General features: G+C 38.0%; 1 protein-coding gene across 2 annotated transcripts in view; it reads left to right on the forward strand.

Moving 5' to 3' along the window:
* The first annotated feature begins 232 nt into the window (after window positions 1-232).
* Window positions 233-25,558, forward strand: part of CFAP47 (cilia and flagella associated protein 47) — a 504,014-nt gene continuing 478,688 nt past the window's right edge. For both annotated transcript variants that reach the window (XM_027534335.1, XM_027534336.1), the window contains exons 1-8: window positions 233-479; window positions 5,512-5,663; window positions 8,747-8,862; window positions 15,018-15,156; window positions 17,336-17,564; window positions 17,991-18,151; window positions 20,328-20,449; window positions 22,656-22,891. In XM_027534335.1, the coding sequence (XP_027390136.1) occupies window positions 285-479; window positions 5,512-5,663; window positions 8,747-8,862; window positions 15,018-15,156; window positions 17,336-17,564; window positions 17,991-18,151; window positions 20,328-20,449; window positions 22,656-22,891 (1,350 nt within the window). In that variant the 5' untranslated portion in view covers window positions 233-284. The remainder of the gene's footprint in view (window positions 480-5,511; window positions 5,664-8,746; window positions 8,863-15,017; window positions 15,157-17,335; window positions 17,565-17,990; window positions 18,152-20,327; window positions 20,450-22,655; window positions 22,892-25,558) is intronic.

A 25,558-nucleotide genomic window follows, 5' to 3' on the forward strand; every position in this document is an offset into this window, starting at 1 on the left:
CTAGGAAAATGCCCGCCCCGCCAGTGGCCTCTTAAAATCCTGCCAGGCTGGGATCTGGGTGACCAAAGCACGTTTTACAGTTATTCTGATGACACCTGGGATACTGGGTACTTTCACCAGAAGCTTGCAGCCTCTGTGAGGTTGCCAACTCGCGCAGCTTGGGCGGCGCCAAAGCCGGCTGGGCTGGAGGAGATCGCGTGGCGTCGGGCGGTTGCCTAGCGACGGCGTCCACGCTAGTCGGTGGTCAAGTCCGCGACGGTTTGCGGGCTACATAGAGCACGGCCATGGAGACCGAGAGGAGCTCCCTCGTGGCCCGGGACTTGGACACCACAAAGAAGGACATGAAGCTGCGGGTGACCCCGTCGGAAATGAAATTTCGGAACGCGGTGGCAGGGAGGGTCTACCGCCTCCCACTTACCGTACAAAATCTCGGCCGAAGCAGCCAGAAAATCCATTTTCAGGAGCCTGTCAAGCCACAGGTAACACACCCAGGGGAGTTCAGAGCAGGGCCTCAGGAGGGCCTGGGGAGGGTGCGGGCAGGATTGAGCTTCCTGTGAAGCGGTGATTTGGTGGGCTGGCCTTTTTGTTTGTTTGTTTCTCCCCCCGCCACCCCCCCCCCTTTTTGTTTGGGGCTGGGAGACAGGGGAGGAAAGTCGATCTGGAATCTCCCAGTTCCTTCATTTGGAGTTTGGGGAAAACAGGGAAGAGGATTTTATGCGTCTCTCCTCTTTAACAGCCAAGAATCTATGCTTTATAATGTTGTAGAATTATGACAACTTATTCTCTATTAACTCCCCTTTGGGTCATAAAGTGCCTGATTACTCCAGCTACTGTAGGATAGCAGGAAGGTTTATTATTTCATACTGTAACAAACTTTTGTTTAGCAACTGCTACAAAATAGAAAGTAGCATGTAAAATGGAGATAGTTCTGCCCTCAAAAAACTTAGAAATTAATGAGGGAGGGGACTTCCCTGGTGGTCCAGTAGTTAAGACTCCATGCTTCTACTGCAGGGGTCACAGGTTTGATCCCTGGTGAGATGGCAGCGACCAAAAACAAAACAAAACAAAACTAATGAGGGAGTTAGTACAAGTTGAATAATCAGCAAAATTAATGTTCTAAGAGGCTATCCCTATCTTTTCACCTTTCTTTTGATTTAAAAATTGACAGAACTTCATCTCTGTCACTGTTATTTTAGACTATCTGTGTGAATAAATGGATATTAATTTATTATGATCACATGTTCTCAGGGAGACTTGATATAGGACAGGTGAAGATAATTTTTGATATGTAAGTGATGCATAACTGCATTTTCTCCTGAAATAGTCCTAATAATGATACTGAATGCAGCTGGACTTCTACATGCAGATATGGAAAGGTTCACTTAAAATTACATATGTTTCTAACTACTGTGGGTTGCTGTTAGAAAATGAATACACAGTCCTGTCTTCAGTGTTTTGTTGACCCGTGTGGCCTATGGTTCAGTCAGGCCAGTCTTATGCTCTACTTTTTACACTTAAAAAACTGATGTACTATTTACCTACCCTAAAGTGCACAGAAACTGAAAGTAAAGCTTGATGAATTTTTATATGCATTTATCTCCATTTATCTCCATGTCGGAGAAGGCAATGACACCCCACTCCAGTAATCTTGCCTGGAAAATCCATGGACAGAGGAGCCTGGTAGGCTGCAGTCCATGGGGTTGCTAAGAGTCGGACACGACTGAGCAACTTCACTTTCATGCATTGGAGAAGGAAATGGCAACCCACTCCAGTATTCTTGCCTGGAGAATCCCAGGGACGGCGGAGCCTGGTGGGCTGCCGTGTATGGGGTCGCACAGAGTCGGACACCACTGAAGCGACTTAGCATAGCATAGCATCTCCATGTAGCTACCACTTAGATCAAATCATAGAATATTTCCAACACTACAGAAGTTTCTCTGTAGTACCTGGAGTAATCACCCCATGGAGGTAGGTGACCACTATACTGACTTGTAATGAACCAGATTAATAGTCAGTTCTTGAGTTTCATATAAATGGAATCATTCTTTATGGATTTTTGTATTTACATGTTTTGACAGTAGTAATGTGTTTATTTTGTAATAAAATCATGCAGAGCCTAACCCTTTAAATCAGGAAGTACCTGATTGCTACAAACACTGTAAAATTAGAGAAATCATTTATTATTTCACTAATTCACTACATATTTATTAAACAATTGAATGTTCATCTGAATATATTTTCTTTTAAAAGTCAAGTTGGCAGTAAATCCCAGATGTGGGCAAACACTATTTCATGGATGTCTATGGGGGTCACCAGAGTCGGACACGATTGAAGTGACTTAGCAGCAGCAGCAGGAGACACTTGTATGAGCGGTTTTTGTGCAGTCAGAAGAAAAATAATATATTTTATTTTAGTGTGATTTTTATTTAGAACACAGGTCTTGACATTAGCAAGAGAATGGCCAGACAGGTTTACTAGTTAGAGGCGAAAGCCATGAGCTCGATATCAGTGTGAACTTATATTTGTTGCTAGATCATGATGTGTATTCCTGGACCTTCCTAGGTGTAAAGGGAATTAAGGAAGGGATAGATAAGTAAAAAATATATTAGCTGTCTTGGAGGAAACAAAAAACAGGGTGCTATGTAAAGAGCATTGCCGTCATCACTATTGTAGTTACTTAGGAAACAATTCTCTTAACATGCATCAGTGCTTGTTTTCCAGTTTGTTTTCTGAGGTCCCACATTACCTACTATTTGCCGTATGCGGTGATGTATGCCACCTACTGTGGGTTGCTGTTAGAAAACTAAGACCCAGTCCTATCTTCAGTGTTCTGCTGACTCTTGTGGCCTCTGGTTCTGTCAGGCCAGTCTTTCTTGTCATTGTCCTCTTACCCATGTTAGCTCAGACTTCCTTTTCTTTTGACCCATGTTTTTATTCTTCCCTCCTGTAAGAATCACCGCCTTCCAAATCCTGTCCATCTCTGAGAGTCAAAAGTGAGTTTTCATTTTTCTCAAACAAATCTTCTCTTATCTCCAAATTCTTTCTCCCCACTGCTGCTGCTGCTGCTATGTTGCTTCAGTCGTGTCTAACTCTGTGTGACCCCATAGATGGCAGCCCACCAGGCTCCCCCGTCCCTGGGATTCTCCAGGCAAGAACACTGGAGTGGGTTGCCATTTCCTTCTCCAATGCATGCATGCACGCTAAGTAGCTTCAGTCATGTCTCTTTCTCCCCTCAGTTCAGTTCAGTTCAGTTGTGACCAACCTAGATAGCATATTGAAAAACAGAGACATTATTTTGCCAACAAAGGTCCGTCTAGTCAAGGCTATTGGTTTTTCCAGTGGTCATATATGGATGTGAGAGTTGGACTGTGAAGAGAGCTGAGCACCAAAGAATTGATGCTTTTGAACTGTGGTGTTGGAGAAGACTCTTGAGAGTCCCTTGGACTGCAAGGAGATCCAACCAGTCCATTCTGAAGGAGACCAGCCCTGGGATTTCTTTGGAAGGAATGATCGTAAAGCTGAAACTCCAGTACTTTGGCCACCTCATGCGAAGAGTTGACTCATTGGAAAAGACTCTGATGCTGGGAGGGATTGGGGGCAGGAGGAGAAGGGGACGACAGAGGATGAGATGGCTGGATGGCATCACCCACTCGATGGAAGTGAGTCTGAGTGAACTCCGGGAGTTGGTGATAGACAGGGAGGCCTGGCGTGCTGCGATTCATGGTGTTGCAAAGAGTCGGACACGACTACTGGATACTAATTGCATATACAGACATTCATTAGAGTTACTTGTGTCTGCTAAGTGTTACTTTCACCTCAGTGGTCACATGATAAGTTCCTAAGAGTAGATTTGGTGCCTTTGACACCTTTGCAGACCACCCAGAGTGCTTAGAAACTTGTAGTTTGGGTATGTGCTGCTGAAGCACTCCTTGTCCTTCTTTTATAAAGGAAAATGATCAAACCTGCTATGTGGACTTTCGGCACCCAAAGGCCTATACTTATCCCTTGTTTTTTTAAGTAATTGATGAGGGTTGAAAGTTGGGCTGTGGTAGTTATGAGGTCTCAGAGTTATTGTTTGCTGGAAGGATGACACTTTCAAACCAATTGTATCAACACATCTTTCCAGTACTCTTATTACCCTCATTGCTGGAAAGCACTGCTTGTACTCAGTCTGGCATTAAAAGCCCTGAATAGTTAATTTCAACTTGACCTCCATTGTTACTCATTGAAGCTCTTTGCCCAGCTAGACTAGCTTATTAGCTCCCTGCTGAAAGATTATTTTGCTTATTCTTTTCTCTGCATGTGCCTAAGATATCCCTGCCTCCATAGGGAGCATCTTTCTTGCTTCTTCTCTACCCTATACATCCATCCTCTAAACCTGCATTGAATGTGCTCATTCCTAGCCCACAGTTATCATGTTTTCTCTTGGATTTTCATGATACTTTGGTCTGCACCACGCATATGACACCTGATTAGTCCCTGGCTTAAACATTATGTAATTTTCAAAGGATATATAATATGCTTCTTTTAAGAGATTATATATTCAGGAGTTTCTAGTTGTGGGGAAAGAGCTTAAGTTTTAGAGTCAGATAGATGTATGTTTTAAGTCCTCACTGACACTCTTGAACCTACAGGCCCTAGTTTCTCATCTGTACACTGGGAGCCTTAATATCAGCCTTACAGGGCTGTAGAAGTATATTAAGTGAGCTAATAGTTGTCGAATGCTTGACCTACCAGAAGTACTTAATACATAGAAGTTCTTCTCTTTCCCTCTTCAGGTCTTCCTGGAGTCTAGCAAATGTTTTTCAAGAACAAAAGTAACAAAAGTTCTTTTTCCTTGGTCTATTCCTTTTTGTATTTCCTCCACGTTCTGAAGTCCAAGTCCTCATGCAAAAAGTATATAAAATACTATATGTATTTATGAATGCATGTGTGCTTGTACATGTATGTTATATATGTATTTAGATTGAATGATACTTTTATTAGATTAGTATTCCCTTTTCCTAGAACCTCATACTTCTAAAGGTGTATATTGAGTGGCTCAGACGGTAAAGAATCTGCCTGCAATGTGGGAGACCTGGGTTTGATCCCTGGGTTGCAAAGATACCCTGGAGGGGGGCATGGCAAACCACTCCAGTATTCTTGCCTTGAGAATCCCCATGAACAGAGGAGCCTGGCAGGCTACAGTGTGTGGGGTTGCAAAGAGTCAGAGATGACTGAGTGACTCGGCACAGCTCTCTTCCCTTTTTTTTTTTTTTCCTGTTTTTTAGTACCTCATACTTCTAAAGGAGCCCTTGAACACTTACATATTTCTCGACTGACTGCATTTTCAGTTTCAGTTCATTTACCATTAAAAGTGTATCTGAAGCATATAGAATCATTAGGGCAGAAATATTGCCTGTATCTTATATATCTCTTGAAATAATGTGCACTCCTTACTACAGTTGCTCATATTATTTTCTTATTAGGAGTTAAGATGTGTAATTATTATTATTTTTTCTTCCACTGAAGTTCAAACTGATTTTGACCAATCTGGATAAATCACTTGCTTCTGGCCTTCAGACAACAGCTATGGTGGAGTATCATCCTGATAAGAATGAAGACATGTGTGATCAACTTCTTATTTCAATAGGAAATAAAACAATAGAGGTCCCTCTAATTGGGTATGTATTGTTCATAATTGAGGCTAACATTTTGAGCATCTTTCAGATGAAAATAAGAGTCATAGTAATATTTTCTATTTTCTCTAGTAGGGCTTTTTGTATCTATAGTATCCTTAAACTGAACTTCAAGAACAAATTTTTTAGCAAATTGTAGTCTTCAAAACATATGAAAGACTAGTTTTCTGTTTTTTATTAAAATCACTTAGAAATATTCAACAATTGCTTGTATTCTTTTATTTCCCTTGAATTCACATCCTATTTTATTTCTGCCATATTTTCTGTACCTTTTGATGAAAGATTTATTTTTAAAATGCTATTTTTACTGTCTCCACAATCATACTTTTCATTCTCACTCCAACAAAATCTGTCTGACTATCTTCCCCAGCTTTCCAGTGAAGTAGTACTCTTGCCTGGGAAATCCCATGGACGGAGGAGCCTGGTGGGCTGCAGTCCATGGGGTCGCAAAGAGTTGGACACGACTGAGCGACTTCACTTTCACTTTTCACTTTCATGCATTGGAGAAGGAAATGGCAACCCACTCCAGTGTTCTTGCCTGGAGAATCCCAGGGACGGGGGAGCCTGGTGGGCTGCCATCTATGGGGTCGCACAGAGTCGGACACGACTGAAGTGACTTAGCAGTCACATTTTAATATAATTTTAAATTATTGCTGTATTTGCTTCACAGAATTTTAAATAATGCAGACGTTTGGCTTCAAGAAAATAAAAATGGTGCTCTTCTGAGATTGGCTAAAGAATATGGATTAGTATAATGAATATAATATAGAATTAAATAACTGATTTGGAGATTAACTTTAATACAATTAATTTATTTGACCAAGACATTGTGCTTTTCATTTTACATTGAAAAAAGTATAGTTCTGTTCATTATAAAATTACCTGTTAAAGCTATTATAGAATTTTTAGGTATTTTTAATATATATATACATGCACAATTCTTCTTTTTACAGCAAAATATGATTCTATAGGTATTTTCTTTGTTTCTATTTGCCCATCACTAGCAGAATTGATATTGAAATATTAATATTAGTATTAGATATAAACCTTTTAATAGTTTCCCTTGTTTTTTTTTTTTTTTCACTTTCATGAACTAAATTTAGATGTCCAATTATTTGGGTTCTCCATGTTGAGAAATTCTGCTTTAGCACAGCATCCCATTTTGCATAGGAATCAAACAGTTGACACATTTTAGGCAAGGAATGAGCTATTCCTTTGCACCATTGGAAGGTATTTATTTAGCTTTGAGAGCATTTACAAGTTTGGAGATAACTGGTACTTGATATTAGTGTGTTGGTCATTCATTCCCTTCTCCAGAATTTCCTTCAAGGGTGACCCTTAGATAGGGTTCAACTGGTAACTCATTTTGTAGAGAGCATTTGGAGTCAAGAGGCACTTCTCCTGATAGGTGGCTTGATTCTTTTCATCCTTAGAGGTCAAATGTCTTGACATGTTGCGGTTCATATGGGCCAGAGAATTTTTTTTATACAAGAGGAAGACAAACCAGTAGGAAAGCCAGAGAAACTATTAAATATTACCATATTAGCACACCCTTACTCCTTAAACCATGGATATGTGTATGCATGTATGTACATTTATATGTATGTGTATGTGTGAAAGATTTTCAAGAAATTATTAAGATTCTTTTTCACACCTAGCTAGAGAAAAAGCTTGAAAAAATGTTTAGCTTTTCATTTTATATTGTTTGCATTATTATTCTTTTAGATCTTATAAACTCTTTATTAACACAATTATGTATATACATATAAGTATATTGTAAAGAGATGTACAAGGTCATTGATCTTTTTCTGTCACAAAATTACAGTCTCTTTATGAGAAGAACATGGGTGTTTCTTAGAATATGCAGCATAAACAGGACAGTCCTAGCTGATTTCTGGAGTGTTTGTACCTATCCAATAATACAAAAACATGTATAAACACAGATCCCAGAAAGAAGGCCCAGACCATCAATGAGTAACACAGTATTTGTGAATGTTTTCTTCATGTATTTTTATTTGTGAATTTTGGTATGTTTGTATGTATATATGATTGTATGCATGCATGTATATATTAATATCTTGGAGGTTGTATCCTAAGTGGAGTGAATTAATTCATGTGTCTGGCATATAACCTAAAGATTCAGTAAAGATCTGTTATTACTACATTTATTATTGATGTTGTTGTCATCATTGTTAGGTTTCTAAGGTAATGTACATGAAATCTAACAAAATGGATTCAAGGTTAAGTTCCTCAATGTTATATCTAGATAATTCCTTGGATAAATAATTTAGGCTTTTTAAGTCTTTTGTTTTTCATCTGTAACATAGGAGCCATAGTATTTACCTATTTTTCAGAAAATTTGTTAATATTGAACAGCATAATATTTTTAATGATGCCTTATAAACTAAACTAGTATCCAGATTAAAAACATATATGTGTATATATATCCTTATGAGACATGTATATAGGATTAGAATGGATTTTTTAAATGCTTATGAAAACATGTGCTACAGATATGCACATAAAAAATCAATTGTATCCTTTTGTTGTTACACCTTTTCTTAGTCTCCAAGTTATATTTTATAGTATCCCACCTTCTTTTATTTCATCAGATATGGCATCATCCAAACGACTTACTTTGTTAAGATAACTGGTACCCTTTTGAAAGAGGGGGCAAAAGAACATATGGTGTATGTATGCCCCCTCCCCTTCTGAGGGGGGTGGGCAAAATAATGTATGGTTTAGGTGGAGATTTCAAGACAGAGTTCCAAGTATGTTTTGAGCTGCAAAAAAAAATTGAGATACATGGGTAACCTTTCAAGGTGAGTACTTGGGAGAGTATTCCATGTATTTATGCACAAAATCTGATTTTTAAATTTAAAATGTCTCTCATTATCTTTTTTTGTATCTTCATTTCACAATTTTGTTTACTGACAAATGTCCCACCAGCAGACCTGTAAGGAAACTGAAGTCTCTTTTAAGGAGTTAAGATAAAAGTCCCTGTGGATTTAACCATGAGATTATATTTGTTAAAATTCATCATATGGTCCTCTTTTCTCCTCTTCTAGGTTGATTCCATCATGTCAATTGGAAATTGAGCCAGAAGTTAATTTTGGGACATTGGTTGCCAGTAGTAAAGTGTATTGTAAAGAGATTAATATCATTAACCATGGCAGTGTGCCAGGTAAATACTTTCTATTCTATAAATTAACTTACACTTTTGGAAGAAAATTGATAATTTTTGAAATATATTGTTGTTGTTCTCTCACTCAGTGATGTCCGACTCTTTGTGACCCCATGGACTGCAGCACGCCAGGCTTCTCTGTCCACTATCTCCTGGAGTTTGCTCAAACCCGTGTCCATTGAGTTGGTGATGCCATCCAACCATCTCATGCTTTGTCGTCCCCTTCTCCTCCTGCCTTCAATCTTTCTTGTGCAATTAATGTATTCTATGATTTACCCTGCTCCTCAAAAATTAGATCTGTCATTTGGAAAAGCTCAAAACTGAAGGTCCTTAAGTAGGATTACTATTTTAGAAACTGATAGGCAATATCAGGAAAGATGAATCTACATCCTTATGATTCTTATCAATATAACTTGACTCAGATGACTGATGACCTCCTTGAGTATAGACATAGAGTGGTATCATAGAAGTGACACAGTCCTTAGAGCTTTCCAGAAATAGAATCAGGGCCCAGTGCCTTCCAAGCTGTGTGATCTGGGATGAGTATCTTTAAGAACATTGAACTTAAGATTCCTCATTTATAAACTGACTAATAAAATATACTGTGGTTAATTATGTATGTACCAAAGGCTGTAATATGGCACTTGACTTATCACAGGTACTCAGGAAAGATTTGTTCTTTTTCTCTATCATATTCAACTTTGAATTCACATACTGATCCCTAGCAGGCTCTTACTAACATTTTGTTGAAAGAAAAAGTGCTTCTCTCTTCTCCATGAGGTTATTTCTAGAGATTCTTACTGTGACCTAACAGTTTGCGTAAAGGCATAGGGGTGTGTGTGTGTGTGCGTGCGTGCATACATGTGCTTGTGTCTGCATGACCACACACTCGTCATTGATATATAGTAGGCATACAATCACTTATCCTTTCATTCTCTTGATTGAATGGTCAGCATCTGAGATAAGACTAACATTTTTCTCAAGCTGAGATGAGGACAAGCTCCAGACAGGCAGTACATTTCTCTCTTGAGATTGCTTGTTGGGTACATGAAACAGGTCTTATATCTAAACCTGTCTTATACTAAGTGAGGGCATTCTCTGGGGCTGCTTGAATGAACAATGGAAATTATTAAGACAAAGGAACTCTGATACTTTACTGATTTCTTCCTGGGATATAAACAGATAAAACTGATAATTGTTCCTCACTGAGTGTTACTTATTTCACTTTCCATACTTTGTTTTTTAAATGATTGAATTTCTGAATTCTGTGAGATTGTGAAATATTAGGCTCATTTGTGCCTGACTCCAGTGTTAAGGATGAACTCTCTTATGGTGAGTTACTCTGGTCTAAATAGTCCTTTAGATCTGATTGTGGAGCAGTGATATGTAATTGATAGAATTTTATTTGTATTATTTTACTTTCCAAAATTTTTCATAACTGTTGTCCATTACAAATTCTTTAATGCTTTGATCATATCCTCTCTTTATTTTAAATTGATTCTAAATTGATTCTAACTTCTAGATTTTATTCTAAAATCTTACCAAATTGTACATTTATTACATATAAAAACTATAAGTAAAAAATATATGTTTGAATTTTAATTGACTATTTAATATTACTTTACTTAATAAAAGTACATATATGGACCTGAGTCCATACATTTTAGGAAGAGTAATTCACATTAACTTTTAGTATGTGTGCATGGTATTGTAGTTAATACTATTCTTGGTAAATTATAATTGAGTATTATGAAGTGTTAATTGCCATTACCTTACAAACTGAAACACATTGTTATCAGTGAAACACATTTTCTTTCTGCTGCCTTTGTCCCTCATTTTTGGAGATGAATATTTTTTTCTACCCTTATCAAAATTGATAGTATGTTTTATATTCACAGTAGCAAATGCCCATAAAGTGTCATAAAGTCCTCATTACCCATAAGCACAATATATAAATATTCATGAGAATTATGTATTTTCATGAAGAAAAACACTTAAGCAGAAAATAGATTCAGCAACCAAAGATGATTTTAATAAAACTTTCCAAAAGGATTTTATGTGACAAATATTTTATAGTTTTAGAGTCAAAGATTAAGTGTTTACAAATACTCAGTGAAAGTGTTAGTTGCTCAGTCATGTCCTGCTCTTTGCAACCCCTTGGACTGTAGCCAGCCAGGCTCCTCTGTCCATGGAATTCTTCAGGTAAAAATACTGGAGTGGGTTGTCATTCCCTTCTCCAGAGGATCTTCCTGACCCAGGGATTGAACCTGGGTGTCCCACATTGCAGGCAGATTCTTTACCATTCGAACCACCAGCGAAGCCCTTATATATACTTAAGAGAACATCAAAAAGCCACATTCGGCAAGTTCATGACTTATATAGCTGTGTTTTCTCTCTGTGGTACTCTCACTGAGATAGATACTAGAGTTTATCTATGTAACAACTTCATGATGTTTTATGTTAATAATCTATTGCTGCTGCTGCGTTGCTTTAGTCATGTCCGACTCTGTGCAGCCCCATAGATGGCAGCCCACCAGGCTCCCCTGCCCCTGGGATTCTCCAGGTAAGAACACTGGAGTGGGTTGCCATTTCCTTTTCCAATGCATGAAAGTGAAAAGTGAAAGTGAAGTCGCTCAGTCATGTCCGACCCTTCACGACCCCATGGACTGCAGCCCACCATGCTCCTCCATCCATGGGATTTTCCAGGCAAGAGTACTGGAGTGGGGTGCCATTGCATTCTCTTTAATAATCTACTATGGAGTAACTATCCATGGATTTAGCTGCATGTTGTCAAATACATTTTGTTGTATTGCCTCTTGTAAGAATGTTTGCCTAACTTACCAAGTAGTGCTTATCTTTTCACTTTGAAAAAACATAGTTTAGTCTTTAAGATGTTTCTAATATTAGTGTTTTGTGCTTTGGTAAACTCCGTTTCCTCGTTTATGTTTTTATTGTTTCTTAGTTTTTAATCATTGAAGATAGAAAAAAAATCTTAGCATTTTTTGAATTGCGGTCATTTCCCTCTTCCCCTCTTGAATCTTTGAGTAGTTTTTCTACTACCATGTTATTATGTGGAATAGTTTTAAAAGTCCATAGAGTGATCTTTACACACCATTTCTGGATTTCACCGGCTACCTTGGTTTATTTTACCACAAATATATGACCTTTCTCTTGCTCTTAATGCCTGCTGCCTCTCTTCCCCTGATCATCAGCATCATCTCTCTACATCACTATCTAGAAAAGCCTAGCATCATCTCTAAAGCAGGAAATTTGCTGAATTGAATCAGACCCAGAAGTGGTCCTAAGAATCCTCTCTTACCCAGAGAAGCACCCACTACTTATTCTCAGTGTACTTTTTGTTTGTTTGTTTTCTTGGAAATCCATGCCATGAGATTTCAACATACTTTTCATGTGTGACACAGTGTTGGGCATATACTAAGCATTCAGTGAGCATTCATTTAATTGATTTGACCCAGAGTGAGGTCTTCCAGAGTCCAAATCTTGGTTACAGTATTAACTGGCTGGGAAGCCCTGGGCAAATAATTTATACTTCCTGAATATTCATTGCCTCACTTATACGTTAGGGATAAACGTAATACCTTCCTTGTATAATTGTGGTGATGATTAATAAAATGCTTAACACACTCTCTGACATACATTAAATGTTCAATAAATACAGTTGATGTTAGGATTATTCTTTTTCTCCATCTTCCTTAATTCTCTTGTGGAGCGCTGTTCCTTTTCTCAGTACGTTAGAAGTGAGTGTTCCTTAGCATTTGTCATGAACCCTCATGTTTTCTCAGTCACTCTGCTCTCCCTGGGCAATCACTTCCATTCCTTTTACTTAACTGATGTCTATACAAGACTGCATTTATTTCAGGTTTTTCAGACTTAACATGTCTAAAATTAAACTACTCAACTTCTCCCCCAAAGTTCTCTGTTTCTGTTTTTCATTGAATGTCACCACCATGTAGATGGCCAAGTCAAAAATTTGGCAAAATCCTTGACATCTACCTCCTTTTCACCCTCTACCCCCTTACTGAGTCAATTATTAAATCATGTCTATCCACATCCTTATGTCAGTAATCCTATTTTTCTTTGTCCCATTGTCACTTTTTTTTTTTTTTTACAACAGGTCATCATCTTTTTTTGCCTTATAATATCAACCTAAATTATTTCTCTGAAGTCTCTTCTTATCTGCTTGTAGTTCATTCTCCACACATTGGCCAATTTCATATCTTTAAAAAAATGAAAATTTGATGACAAAAATTCTGTCTGTAACATCTTTGCTTCAATGACATCCTTCTCCTAGGATGATGTCCTTGCTCCTGTTGTTAACATTAAAAAATAAAACAGTCAAATATTTCATTATTACTGATGGCATTAAAGTTAAATAAGATGCAGTTGTGTTTGTGTACTCACTATTTTAATATATTTAAAAGATTCAACAATGTTCTTTTGTTAGGAGTTGTTCCTGGATAAGCTTTTGGACCATTGACTTTAGACTCAGCCTTAACTGAACTTATATAGTTTTATTTTCTTGGAGAACTGAGTCAATGATACTTGTTTATTTGTAATGGATATAATTTTACAGATTTTTGCTTTATATTATGATAGAAGAAGTAAATATTTATGTCCTTACCATGTATCTAAAAATTATTGGATTAACACATTTTGTTACTGTGAGTTTGTTTACCTTTTTTCATCAGGTCATTTCTGGACTTAAAGTTTTATTATTTTTTTATATTTTCAGTACTTTTATTATGCTAATATTTTCATTATCCTAAGTTAAATGAATAATTTTGGAAAATGTCATCAAATGTGATGTAAAACTGCTAAGTTAGAGATCTTCAAAGTTGTTTATGTGGGCAGAATGCTCATTTGTGTTAATATTGTATAGTGATATCAAAGAAACTCATGACTGGCTGCTTCCCATTTGTTGGACATTTTGAGCAGTGCTTGGTGTTAGGCACTATGTGGTGTGCCAGGACTACAGAGATGAAAAGGAGATGGTATCTGATATAGACTGCATGCTCTAATATAGGCACCCGACATTACCATAAACTGTGGACCATTTCTGCTTTCAGAATAAGAAATATTTGTGCCCTCCTTCTCATATGCTTTTTTATTCTAGAAATTCATTCCTTTCACCCTTTTCCTCTGTGAACTACATTAACTACATAATGAGTGGTAGTGGTGGCTATAAGTATAAGCCCTGTGGTCAGAAACATCCAGGTGAAAATCCCAGCTCTATTAGTTATTAGCTGTAGTAGTCAACTATTGATGTGGAAGGAGCCATGCCATAATTCTGTAGCTTAAAAAAGCAATATTCTTTCCTGGAGAACTCCATGGACAGAGGACCCTGGCAGTCTACAGGCCATGGGGTTGCAAAGAGTTGGACTAATGCTTTTGTGCACATTAGCAGGAACTTGACTAAACTGGGTGACTCTGCTTCAGGTTGAGGCAGCCAGGCTGATCTGTTACTAACTGCAGGTTTGGGAGTCAGTTGGGTGGCTCTCTCTGCTCCACACTTGCTCCTTATGGGGCATAGGCCAAAGGGACAGCAGTTTCTCAAAAGAAACACTTTGAATGGTAAGAGAGCAGGAGAACATCTGGGGTTGGAGCTGTCTTGTCACTTCTAGCTCCATGCTATTGGCCAAAGTGAATCACATGATCAGGCCCAGTCAAGGGGTAGGAAAACATACTTAATCCATGGGAGTGTGACATTAAGCATGCAGAGAAGATTGAAGAATTGGAGTTGATCATCTAATCTGTCATAATAATTGTGTATTTTTGGACAAGTGACTTGACCTATCTAAGTATCTATTTCCTTATTTATAAAATGGAGGTAATGCTTGAGCCTGTATCACTGATTTCATTTTGAGGACTAAGTAGAATAACATATGCATAGCTCTTAGCATGAGTGTCTGAGCAAAGTAAGCAGACAGTATATTTTAGCTATTGGTGAGGGTTGAGTCTTAACAGTAGACTGAAATTTATTGGATGACCCTGGAGACTGAACTTACAATCAAAGCTGTGATTCTTGGTCCACAGTAGACCATATACTCTGTAATGTGTGTCTGTCCCCTACTAAGTGAGTGAATGTTAACATCATAAGGATCCAAATGTAAACCATCTGCTCTCATTCTCCTTAGGTATCTTTAAAACAGAATACCAGGGCCAACTATCCATTGTCATTTTTCCAACCAGTGGTGTTGTGCAGCCCAAGTCATCAGTGGTTATTAAAGTGGATTTCTGTGCAGACCAGCCCATAGTTGTAAACGAATTGGCAAAGTGAGTATATACTATGGTTCTTAATTCTAGTGTAGTGCTTGATAGTTTCCTGTTTCTCTTTTCATATATGCCTGTTGTCTTTGAATGTATGTTAGCTTCTTTGACTTTGAGTCAGCATTCATTCATTGAGTATCTGCTGTTTGCCAAGTACTAGAGACTGAAAAAATGGGAAGAACTGGAGAATGGCATATGGGTACACCTAGTAGGAGCTCCTAGTTTGAATTTTGTGGGGGTGAGGGAATGGATCAAGAAAGAGCTCCACTAAGGAGGTAGTAGTTGAATGAAACACCTGTTGTTGAGTAGAAATTGGCCAGCAAAGAGCAGTGGTGTGATTTGGGCTGAGTGTGTGTGTGCGTGTGTGTGTGTTTGTGTGTAGGAGAGGTGGATATTGGTGATGGGAGAAGGTTAGAGGAATGATTTCAGGCAGAGCAGGTAGAAGATGACTTTCTAGAGGTTAATAGACAGTGTTACACATCTTGAGATCTGAGGCAAAGAGATGGAGGTGAGGAGTGATGAAACCAGAAAAACAGAATGGTACAGGGTCCAGTTAAGTACCTTATAGGAAAGCTTTTTTTTTTTTTTTTTGGCTATACTTCTCAGTTCATTAGCAGGATATGCAGTCAGTATAGTGAGTCACCACTAGTATTAAAACAATGATATAGAAAACATCAGAATGCATCTCACATACTAAATTCAAATGGCATTTTGTAAAACTTGTTTCATGTGTATGTGTGTCTGTGTGTGTATGTATTTTGCATTGCAGTGTACAATACATTTCTCACTGAAAGCTACAGCTCAAAAAAAATGTTTGAGAAACAGTTGTGAGCCCTGATACAAACTTAGATTTTATTGTAAAGGCTGTGGAATCTCAGGAAAGTTTTAGGATGGGGTGTCCTAATTAGTTTTCATTTTAGAAAACTCACATTAATAGCAGTGTACAAAATCAAGGAGTACAGATGTGGAGTGGATAGCCTGACTAGAAACTATAATAGTAAGGCAGAAGAGAAATAATGAAGGCCTCAGCTAAGATACAGATTGGGAATATGGAGAGAAGTGTGCAGAATGGAGGTATGTTATGGAGGTATGTTTGACTAGATTTAGTAACTGGTTATAGAAAGACAAAGTAAGAGGAGGTTCAGGTCTGTGGTAGAAGATCTTGACTCCAGTTGTAACGTTGGAATTGATTTGCTTTGCAGAATCCTTTGGAGCCTATTAGATTTACTTATATTGAGTCCCATAAAAATTTTTGGTCTAGGTATATTGCTTTGAGAGTTGTTAGTTCATAAATTGTAGATGAAGCATGAAGTGTTAAAAATAACTTTGAGAAAGAGAGTAGAGTATAAAAGAGTAGGAGAGAAACAGCATTATTCATGGAATTTACAAAATACTCAAGTCTTATGAGAATAAGAAGGTAGAGTCTAAATAAGTTGAAGGAAAAGCATGAAAGTATGGTGTCAAGAAACTAAGTGAGGGGAGATGTGTAAAGACATGGTATGAACCATGCCCAGTGTAACAGAGATAGAGTGTAATTTAAAGACTTTGGTGATGGCTGTGTTTTGGTCATTGATTTGTGCTATCTGATGGGGCAAGATTCAAAAGGATTGCGTTTATGCCAGAGAGGGATAAATGTAAGGTAAAGGAAGTTTCAACAGTAAATTCAGATTAGTCTGAAAAATGAAGTTTTATGAGGGGAGATATTCATTTCAGCAAATAAGTGGAGTTTTGCCAAGATACTTTGCTTCATAGAGAATTGGGTTATTAGGATGAAGATGAAGTTGGTGAGTGGACTTGTGGAAATGGGATGATTAGAAAAGAATCTCAGAATTCTAGAACTAGAGGTGGCCATATAAATCCTTCTATATAACTCTAGTATTTAAAGAATAATTGGTGATATGGAAATATCAATAAATTTTTTTAGGTCAATTCATGCAGTTATTTTCCATCTTTGTTGTTTCCCGGAGACAATAAATTAGGTTGCACATATGCCATTCTACTGTGCAAGTTCAGACAGAAAGAAGGACATGACAGTCTCTGTCACATACGTGAAAGGAACTTCCTTTAGGTCTTTGAATTTTAATTATAATGTGATTTTATAAAATTTCTGTTTATATAAACATTTAGGAGAAAAAGTGTATAGAATTCTAATTAAAATATATATGTATAATTCATTATCTTGTAGAGTGAGTTTGCAAGATCGTCCAGACGTATTCTTGAATATCAGAGCTCATGTGGTTGAGCAGATTATTGAATTATTAAACATAAATAATGATAAAAAGTTGGAATGCATTAGCTTTGGTTCTGTTTTCTTTGGAACGTCAAAGATTGAACGTGCACTTCTGTACAATAATAGCCCAGAACCTATAAACTGGGTAGCCATAATGCAAGATGATTCCGTTGGAGAAGAATTGGTAAGTAAATAATGGAACGGAGGAAGATCAGGTATTATGTTTTGAAACAGATTGTTTTGAACTTACTAATAACCAACAAGCTGCTTAATTAATCTAAAAATGTTTTAACATGAAGATATGATTTCATTTCATGTGTTTCCAAGGGTGACCTCAAAAAGTTTAGTAAATCAACCTGACCTTGATAGTAATAGATGGGTATTAATATATCTTAGTGGCTAATTGTGGGGCTTTATGTTCTCATCAATTTTTCAATAGTTCTTTAAGTTTTATGAGGTGCCTTGATCAAATTTACACATGTTTCTTTAAAGACATACATATTCTCTATATCTAGCCTCTGGAATTTCAATAATTATTTTATGACCACATTTTAAAATACTTTTTGTATATTTGCCTTAATATTCTTTTATTTCTGATTTTATATTACAGGGTACAAATATTAAACAAAGAACAGATGTTGCTTTAAATAATCTCACCTACTTAAGGAAAATAAAGAGCATAGATATTACCACAATTATCTCCTGTGTTCCTAATGAAGGGAGGTTACTACCTTATCAAAAGAGTTTAATTTCATTTTGTTTCAGCCCAAAGTAAGCAAAAATTAATTTCATTATGGTGTTATTGATCAATGGAAAGTATATTAATGGTACATTCATCAGATTGATTTTAATAGTAAAACTTGGCAGAAGGCACAAATTGGATTTTTCTTACTATGGTTCTAAATATTTCTAACATGGTTAACATTATTTCCAATATTTAAAAATGTTTGTAAACACCTTCAGCTCAGTTCAATTCAGTTCAGTCGCTCAGTCGTATCTGACTCTTTGCGACCCCATGAATTGCAGCACACCAGGCCTCCCTGTCCATCACCAACTCCCAGAGTTCACCCAAACTCATGTCCATCGAGTCAGTGATACCATCCAGCCATCTCATTCTCTGTCGTCCCCTCCTCCTCCTGCCCCCAATCCCTCCCAGCATCAGGGTCTTTTCCACTGAGTCAACTCTTCTCATGAGGTGGCCAAAGTAAACACTTTAGTTTAAATTAAAAATCTCTCTAGACCTTGTGGAAATGAGATGGTGAAAGTTTGGGGTTGCTTTGAATTGTGCCCACAGACCAGTCTGTTCTACCAAGACCTTACTGTCCTTCCAGAAATAGTCACGCAGTGGCTAGGAGCATGGAGTTTGTTGTAGATGCCTTCAGAGAGGATGCAGTGCTCCTGCCAGGGCCAAATACTTAGACTGAATATCAGAAATATTAAGCCTTTTGTAGCTGCTGGGATCAACCACACTTGGTTGCAAAAATTCATACAAATGTTTAGGACTTTTGCCAATGTGTAGTTTTCCCTGTGCTTGGTTTGGTTATTTAGTTTGAAAAATATAATTGACAATGCTGTTTTAAATATACAGTAGCAATTGCAGGTACACTTGAGAGATTGTAGTGTATGACAGTAACTGATCCAGTTGTCAGTATGTTGACCTTTGTAAGAAGGCAATGTTTAATGTATTTCTCTCTGTGACAACCGGGTCACTTGGTGATACCAATTGTCTGATGAAGACTGAGTTGTGGTTTAATTTAAGGAGAGTAATAAATCAAGTAGTTGTTCTATTTGTACAATCTATAATTGCCTTATTAATCATCCCTTCATGCAGGAAATTTCTTTGGTGAATCTGTAAGATTCTGTTTAATACACAATCTTTGAAATTCTAAATGTTCTTTTCATGGCAATATGTTCATTTTATTTGAAAGTCTAGCATGAACTGAGAAATAAATATGATTTGTAGTCTTAAAGGTGTTCTCAATATGCTATTTGAATTCCTATGTAATATTTCACATCAACCTTCTGTGTATATATATGAGTATCCAGTGCTAAAAAGCTGAGCTCTAGGTAAGGCAATGGAGAAGGCAATGGCAACCCACTCCAGTACTCTTGCCTGGAAAATCCCATGGATGGAGGAGCCTGTTGGGCTGCAGTCCATGGGGTTGCGAGGAGTCGGACACGACTGAGCGACTTCACTTTCACTTTTCACTTTCATGCATTGGAGAAGGAAATGGGAACCCACTCCAGTGGTCTTGCCTGGAGAATCCCAGGGATGGGGTAGCCTGGTGGGCTGCTGTCTATGGGGTCGCAGAGAGTCGAACACGACTGAAGCAACTTAGCAGCAGCAGAAGCAGCAGGTAAGGCTTGTGTCAGGGCACAAGCCTGTGACATAACCCATCTGTGTCTCTGGTCCTACTTCCTTTCTTCTCATCTTTCCTTTGCTTTTCTCCTCTGCCAATATTTGGCTGTTACCAAATCCTGTTCTCCAAATTGCCTTTTCTCCTCTAACAAGAATGTGGCTAGAAATATATGCTTAGTTCATGGGAGGACACAGATATGTACCAGAGATTTGCAATTACACCCGGGTTGTAGGAAGGACCACTATAGAGACTTGAACAGAGATCTTAGTTAGCAATGAAGTTTGCCTGGAAAGAAAATCCTTTACACAAAAAGTGGCAAGAGTTTGACAATTTAGTATATTTGAATCCCACTTATCTTGCAAATATCATCATGAACTCAGTGTTTTTGACTTCACATATATGAGTGTGAGCTTCTTTTGCAAGTCTCAGTATCTTGTGAGGTAATTTTGGAAAATGGATCACACTTATCTTTTTATTGCTGAATTCCATCTGTGTAGATTTAGGTATTGGGTTGATATTCCCTTTTGAGAGATTAATAAAATGTGTCATCTTTGCTTTAGAAATAATTGATTGTAATTTTTTCACAGGCTAATCATTGATGTTCAAAAGAATGATCCTTCACATAGGCAAGACTATGCTGTTTTTTTGAGATTTGAGTCTGTAGCAAGTAAAGATGGGTTTTTGAGAGATGATAATCAAATCATCAAAAGTAAGTGTGAAATGAACATTATCATCAAATATATAGCTGTTTAAATTCTTTAAAAGTTTGGACAGCAATATATGTAGAGGCAATTTAATGAAATGTATAATTATTGATTAGAATGAAAACATTCGAGAGACCTTAACATGTCTTCTGTGAAACATTGAGAAAAGTCATCCTCAGAATCATTTATATAATAATTTTCCAATTTAAAAGTTAAATGACTTAATTATTTTCAGATGACAGTAGATAAACATGGTGATGTAGAGTTAAAGAAATAAAATAAAAACAAAAAACAACCTTGTTTCTTTTCTTCATAAGCCTAGATTTTCTCTTAGAGATTAATATAGGAACAAACGATCTATTTCATTTTTAGCAAGCCTTTAGCTCTCTTAGAATCTACATAAAGTAACAGTCAAAGAATAAGGCCTAGAGTTCTAGTATCAATAAAAGGATGCAGTATCTTGTTATAGGATATTCATAAGTGCATGTGCTTTGTAGGTCACATGTAAAAATGCAGTGAACTCTGTACATTTCAGGTAATGTTGGATGAGTTGCAGTGAGTAAAATGGAATTGAAGTTCAGTTTAGCAAGAAAGATCAAAGAGAAAATAAAAATATAGGCAGATGAGTGATGAAATCCAGAAAGATGACCATGGCAAGATAAGAGTCTAGAAGATTTGTGTGTTGGTATGAGTGATGTCATTGAGCAGAGTTGAACAGTGTTCCTAGGGCATAAATTGATTGCTTTGTTACTATTTATGCTATAGTTGATGATACTGAGCTCTGTCTGCTGACCATAGACAGAACATTTATTCTAGGCTTTCAAGTTAATCTAGTTTTCAAAGGCTAGAGATAGAGATGCTAGGTTTGCCTTAGAATCTTGGATTGGCTAGTAAGAGTATGAGTGAAGAAATATAAACCCTATTTTTGGCATTCTAGTTGTAATACTTTCTCTGCAAAACTATTCTTTCACTCAATCAAAGCCCTCATTTCATAGTGACTACCTTCTTTTCTAGTACTCTATCTCCAAAACTTCATATTTACATTGTTGCTCAGCTTATATTCCATTGTTCATAATTTTATTCACTTTCCCCCAAGTATATGTAAACCTCTTGGCTCAACTCCCACTGTGGCTGAGTGGAAAACCTCTAATCTGATTCAATTCAACTCTCAGCCTACTCCAGGGCTGCACCTCAGAAGCTAAATGGGCCAGTGAAAAACACAAAACCATTAATCCCAACTGAGTCCTGGTATTTGCCATTACTACTACATTCCTCCACTCATTCACTTTCTCCTGATCTGAGATTAGTATTCACCCAGCTTCTCTTCTCTCCTGACAACCCCAGTCCTTCCTTCTTCATCTTCACTCTAAGCTGACAAATACAATAAGTGACCTAATAAGACATTTCCACTTGGATTTCTACCAGATGTCTCAAAATTAACATGTCCAAAAAGAACTATTGGTTCCCCATAGCCTGTCCCTCCTGAAGTCTTTCCTGCCTCAAAAAATGACTTCATTTCTTACGTCACTTCATTCCATTTCATTCCATCACTTCAGTTGCTTATGCCAAAAACCTTAGCATCATCATTTATTGTGTTCAATCTCCAATTCTACTGCAGTCAGTCAGCAAATTTTGTTATCTCTACAGTCAAAAGTATATCTTATGTCGGATCTTTTCTTACCATTCTTCTACTACTCTTCTGCAGCCATACTTCATTCCTAAGGGTTCCCCCCCCCTTTTTTTTTTGAGCATGCCAAGTCATTCCTACATTAGAGTCTTTGTATTTGCTGTTTGCTGTATTTAGAATAGACTTAAAAAATTTTTTTCCCATGATTTTCTTCCAGGGTCCTTTATATCTTTGCTCACATCTCCCTATCAATTCTTTTTGGAGTTCCCAATATAAATGAGCATCCCCAAGACATTGTACTCTGTCTCACCTTACTTTACCTATTTATTTTATTGTCAGTGTCAGCTCACTAGAATGTAAAATCCATGAGAGCAAGGACATCACCTGTTTTATTCACTACTGTACTCCCAAGGTCTAGAAAAATACTGACACAGAGAAGGCATTCAGTAACTTTGTTGAATGAAAGATTGAATTAGATACCCATGTCTCATCAAGTCTTTCAGATGACACTCTTTGGACTGAGCAAATATATTCTGGGTTCCCAAAACACTTTTAATATTAACAAACTATTATTGCTTTTATAGGTGGCTCATTTCAGAAAATAGAATTAGCCCTGACAGGCTCAGGACTTCCAGTCTTACTACAGTTTGATCCTGGAAGGATTCTTAATTTTGCACCTTGTTTCATGGGTGGACATTCAGAGATTCATTGTGTTATGCAAAATCGATCCAAATCCCTTCCTCTGATGTACCACTTTAAAAAAACTGCACATTTTAAAATTGATCCTCAAAAGGGCAAGATTGATGAAGGATGTATACAGGTAAGATTATCATTCTATGTTTCACATGCTTTAAATATTTTAAGGTTGACTAAAAAGCCATGCATAGGATTAAAACCTACATTTGTTGTACCAGTGTTTAGAAATTTAATCTCTTTTGTGGCCTGGTTATGAATACTTTTGTATTGGTGAAAGTCAAAGTGAAGTCGCTCAGTTGTGTCCGACTCTCTGCGACCCCATGGACTGCAGCCTACCAGGCTCCTCTGTCCATGGGATTTTCCAAGCAAGAGTGCTGGAGTGGGTTGCCATTTCCTTCTGCAGGGGATCTTCCTGACCCAGGAATTGAACCTGGGTCTCCCACATTGCAGGAAGACACTTTACCGTCTGAGCCACCAGGGAAGCCTGTATTGGTTTGTATCGGTACTTGTACAATATTCGTAATTATTTCTTACCTGCCTTTCATGTGCCAAAAAAAAAAAAAAAAACCTGTAGAGAAAGCAAAGAAGTGCAAAACAGTTCTGCTTCTATGGATTTTTTTTTTTTTTTTTTTCTGAGAGAGTATTTATTTATGTGCCCAGGATGTTGACCCCTAAACTTAAATATCCAGCACGGAGCTTTGACCCTCTCTCACAAGGGTGGATCCAGGCATGGTCCTGGAGCCCATGTCTAGGGCACTGGAACCCAGGGACCAGAGGCAGGAAGCCTCTGAGCCAGCGGCTGCTAATAGCAGCAAATGGTGAAACGGTGATGGGAACCAGGCCCTCTTCCCCATCCCAAGAGCTGAGGATGGTTGGCCAAGCTTGAGTGCACACATGTAGGGGAAATGGAAGTCCAGTGCCATGTGCAGAGGCTGCAGCCTGGTTTCCGGCCCCAGTGCCAGGAGAGAGGTGGTGGCGGCAGTTTTGCCACCAAGAGGCCCAGGTCTATGCACTCCTGTGAGGCGAGGCGGTAGGGGGAAAGCAGGCACTAGAGTCTGAGGACTTGCTGAGAGATGCATCCTCCCAGGCCAGCTCTTAAGAGGCTGGTGTGGAAAGTGCCCTGCAACTACCGTTCATGGGCACCGTGCATCGGGGGCACAGTGAGGGGTGGGGGAGTCGAGGCTGGCGTAGAGTTCAAGAAGAATGCCAAATGTCTTAAAACAGATCTGTAACAAGGTGATATAGAACCTCCAGCCAGATAGAAAGGTCTGCCAAGATGGCAACGTATGAGCCAGACCATGAAGGTTGAGTTGAATTTTCAAATGGAAAACAAAATGCTTAATTGGCGGAGGCCTTGTAGAGCTATCGATGCAGAGCACAGAAGTTGAATGCCAAGACATACCTGTGAGCACTAAGGACAGCTTGTGGATGTCGGGTTTGCTTTTTCTCACTACTCAGACAGTTCTGTCCCAGACCCTCTGCCACTTGTTTTTTGTTTGTTTTGTTTTAAGTAAACTGTTATTGGAATGTAGCCACTCTTATTTGTTACCTATTGTCTATAGCTGCTTTCATGCTACAAGGGCAGGTTAAATGGTTGTGAGTTGTATGGTTCATAAAGCCTAAATAGTTACTGTCTGGTAATTAACAGAAAAAGTTTGCTGAGTCTTGCTCTAAACACCATTAGACAGGAGTGGTTTGTTTCACCTCAGGTTCTTACTTTATCATCTTTACTCCGATGCATAGTGATATGGTTCATAAAATTATTGATGGAAGCTTTCTCCCAGTTGCAATCAAGAGCTATTGCATACATGTTTAAATGCATGTAGTTCATATGTATGAGCTTCCCTGGTAGCTCAGCGGTTAAAGTGTCTGCCCGCAACGCGGGAGACCTGGATTCGATCCCTGGGTCGGGAAGATCCCCTGGAGAAGTAAACAGCAACCCGCTCCAGTATTCTTGCCTGGAGAATACCGTGGAGGGAGGAGCCTGGTGGGTTACAGTCCACTGGGTCCCAAAGAGTTGGACACGACTGAGCGACCTCACTTTTGCTCTCATATGTATAACTCTTCCTGCTTCATTAGAATGACACTCCCTCCCCCCATTTTCAATAGAGCTAATTAGTCTTCAGAGAATAACACATGCTAACCACCTTATGCAAAACATTTTCTTTAAAAAAATTTTTTTTTCTTTTTAATGGCTACTTAGACTAAGCACAGCACAGCACAGAGACTTCCTTCAGTCTGTCTCTTGACCTTACCAGCGTAATTCATTTTCTCCAGTAACCTGCATATCTTTCAAAACGTAGCTGATTTTCTCTGATCAGAGAAGCTGGCAAGGATCACAGGAATCACAGGAATCAATTTTTCTTAGCAGCCAGCTCCGAGTGTTAAAGAGTTTGAAGCTGAAAGACCGATTATCAATTTCCTACAGAAGTGCTTTACACAAGGAAGAGAGAGTGGAGATGGAAGTTGAGAAAGCCTAGTGAGAGGAACAAAATGAGTGAAAGATTTTAAAATAGCAGTGTTTTAGAAAAAATTGAAAATAATAGCCCAAAGAAAATAAAGGCTCTGGTGAATATATAATGTGGGAGCATATGTCCTACATCCTTTTGATACTTTACTTTTGCTAGTTGAAATAAGATGTTTCAGAACTTATCACAGCATCCAACTTCAATTTTGATTAGGATTATCTTAGGAATGGGCCAAGTACCAAGGAAACAAGAAAAATATTACAGCATGAAATATATAGAGGGAAATGATAGTAATAGGCTATTTTTAAGTTTGTGTGTATATG

Source organism: Bos indicus x Bos taurus, chromosome X (genome assembly GCF_003369695.1).
Source record: "Bos indicus x Bos taurus breed Angus x Brahman F1 hybrid chromosome X, Bos_hybrid_MaternalHap_v2.0, whole genome shotgun sequence".
NCBI lineage: Eukaryota > Metazoa > Chordata > Mammalia > Artiodactyla > Bovidae > Bos > Bos indicus x Bos taurus.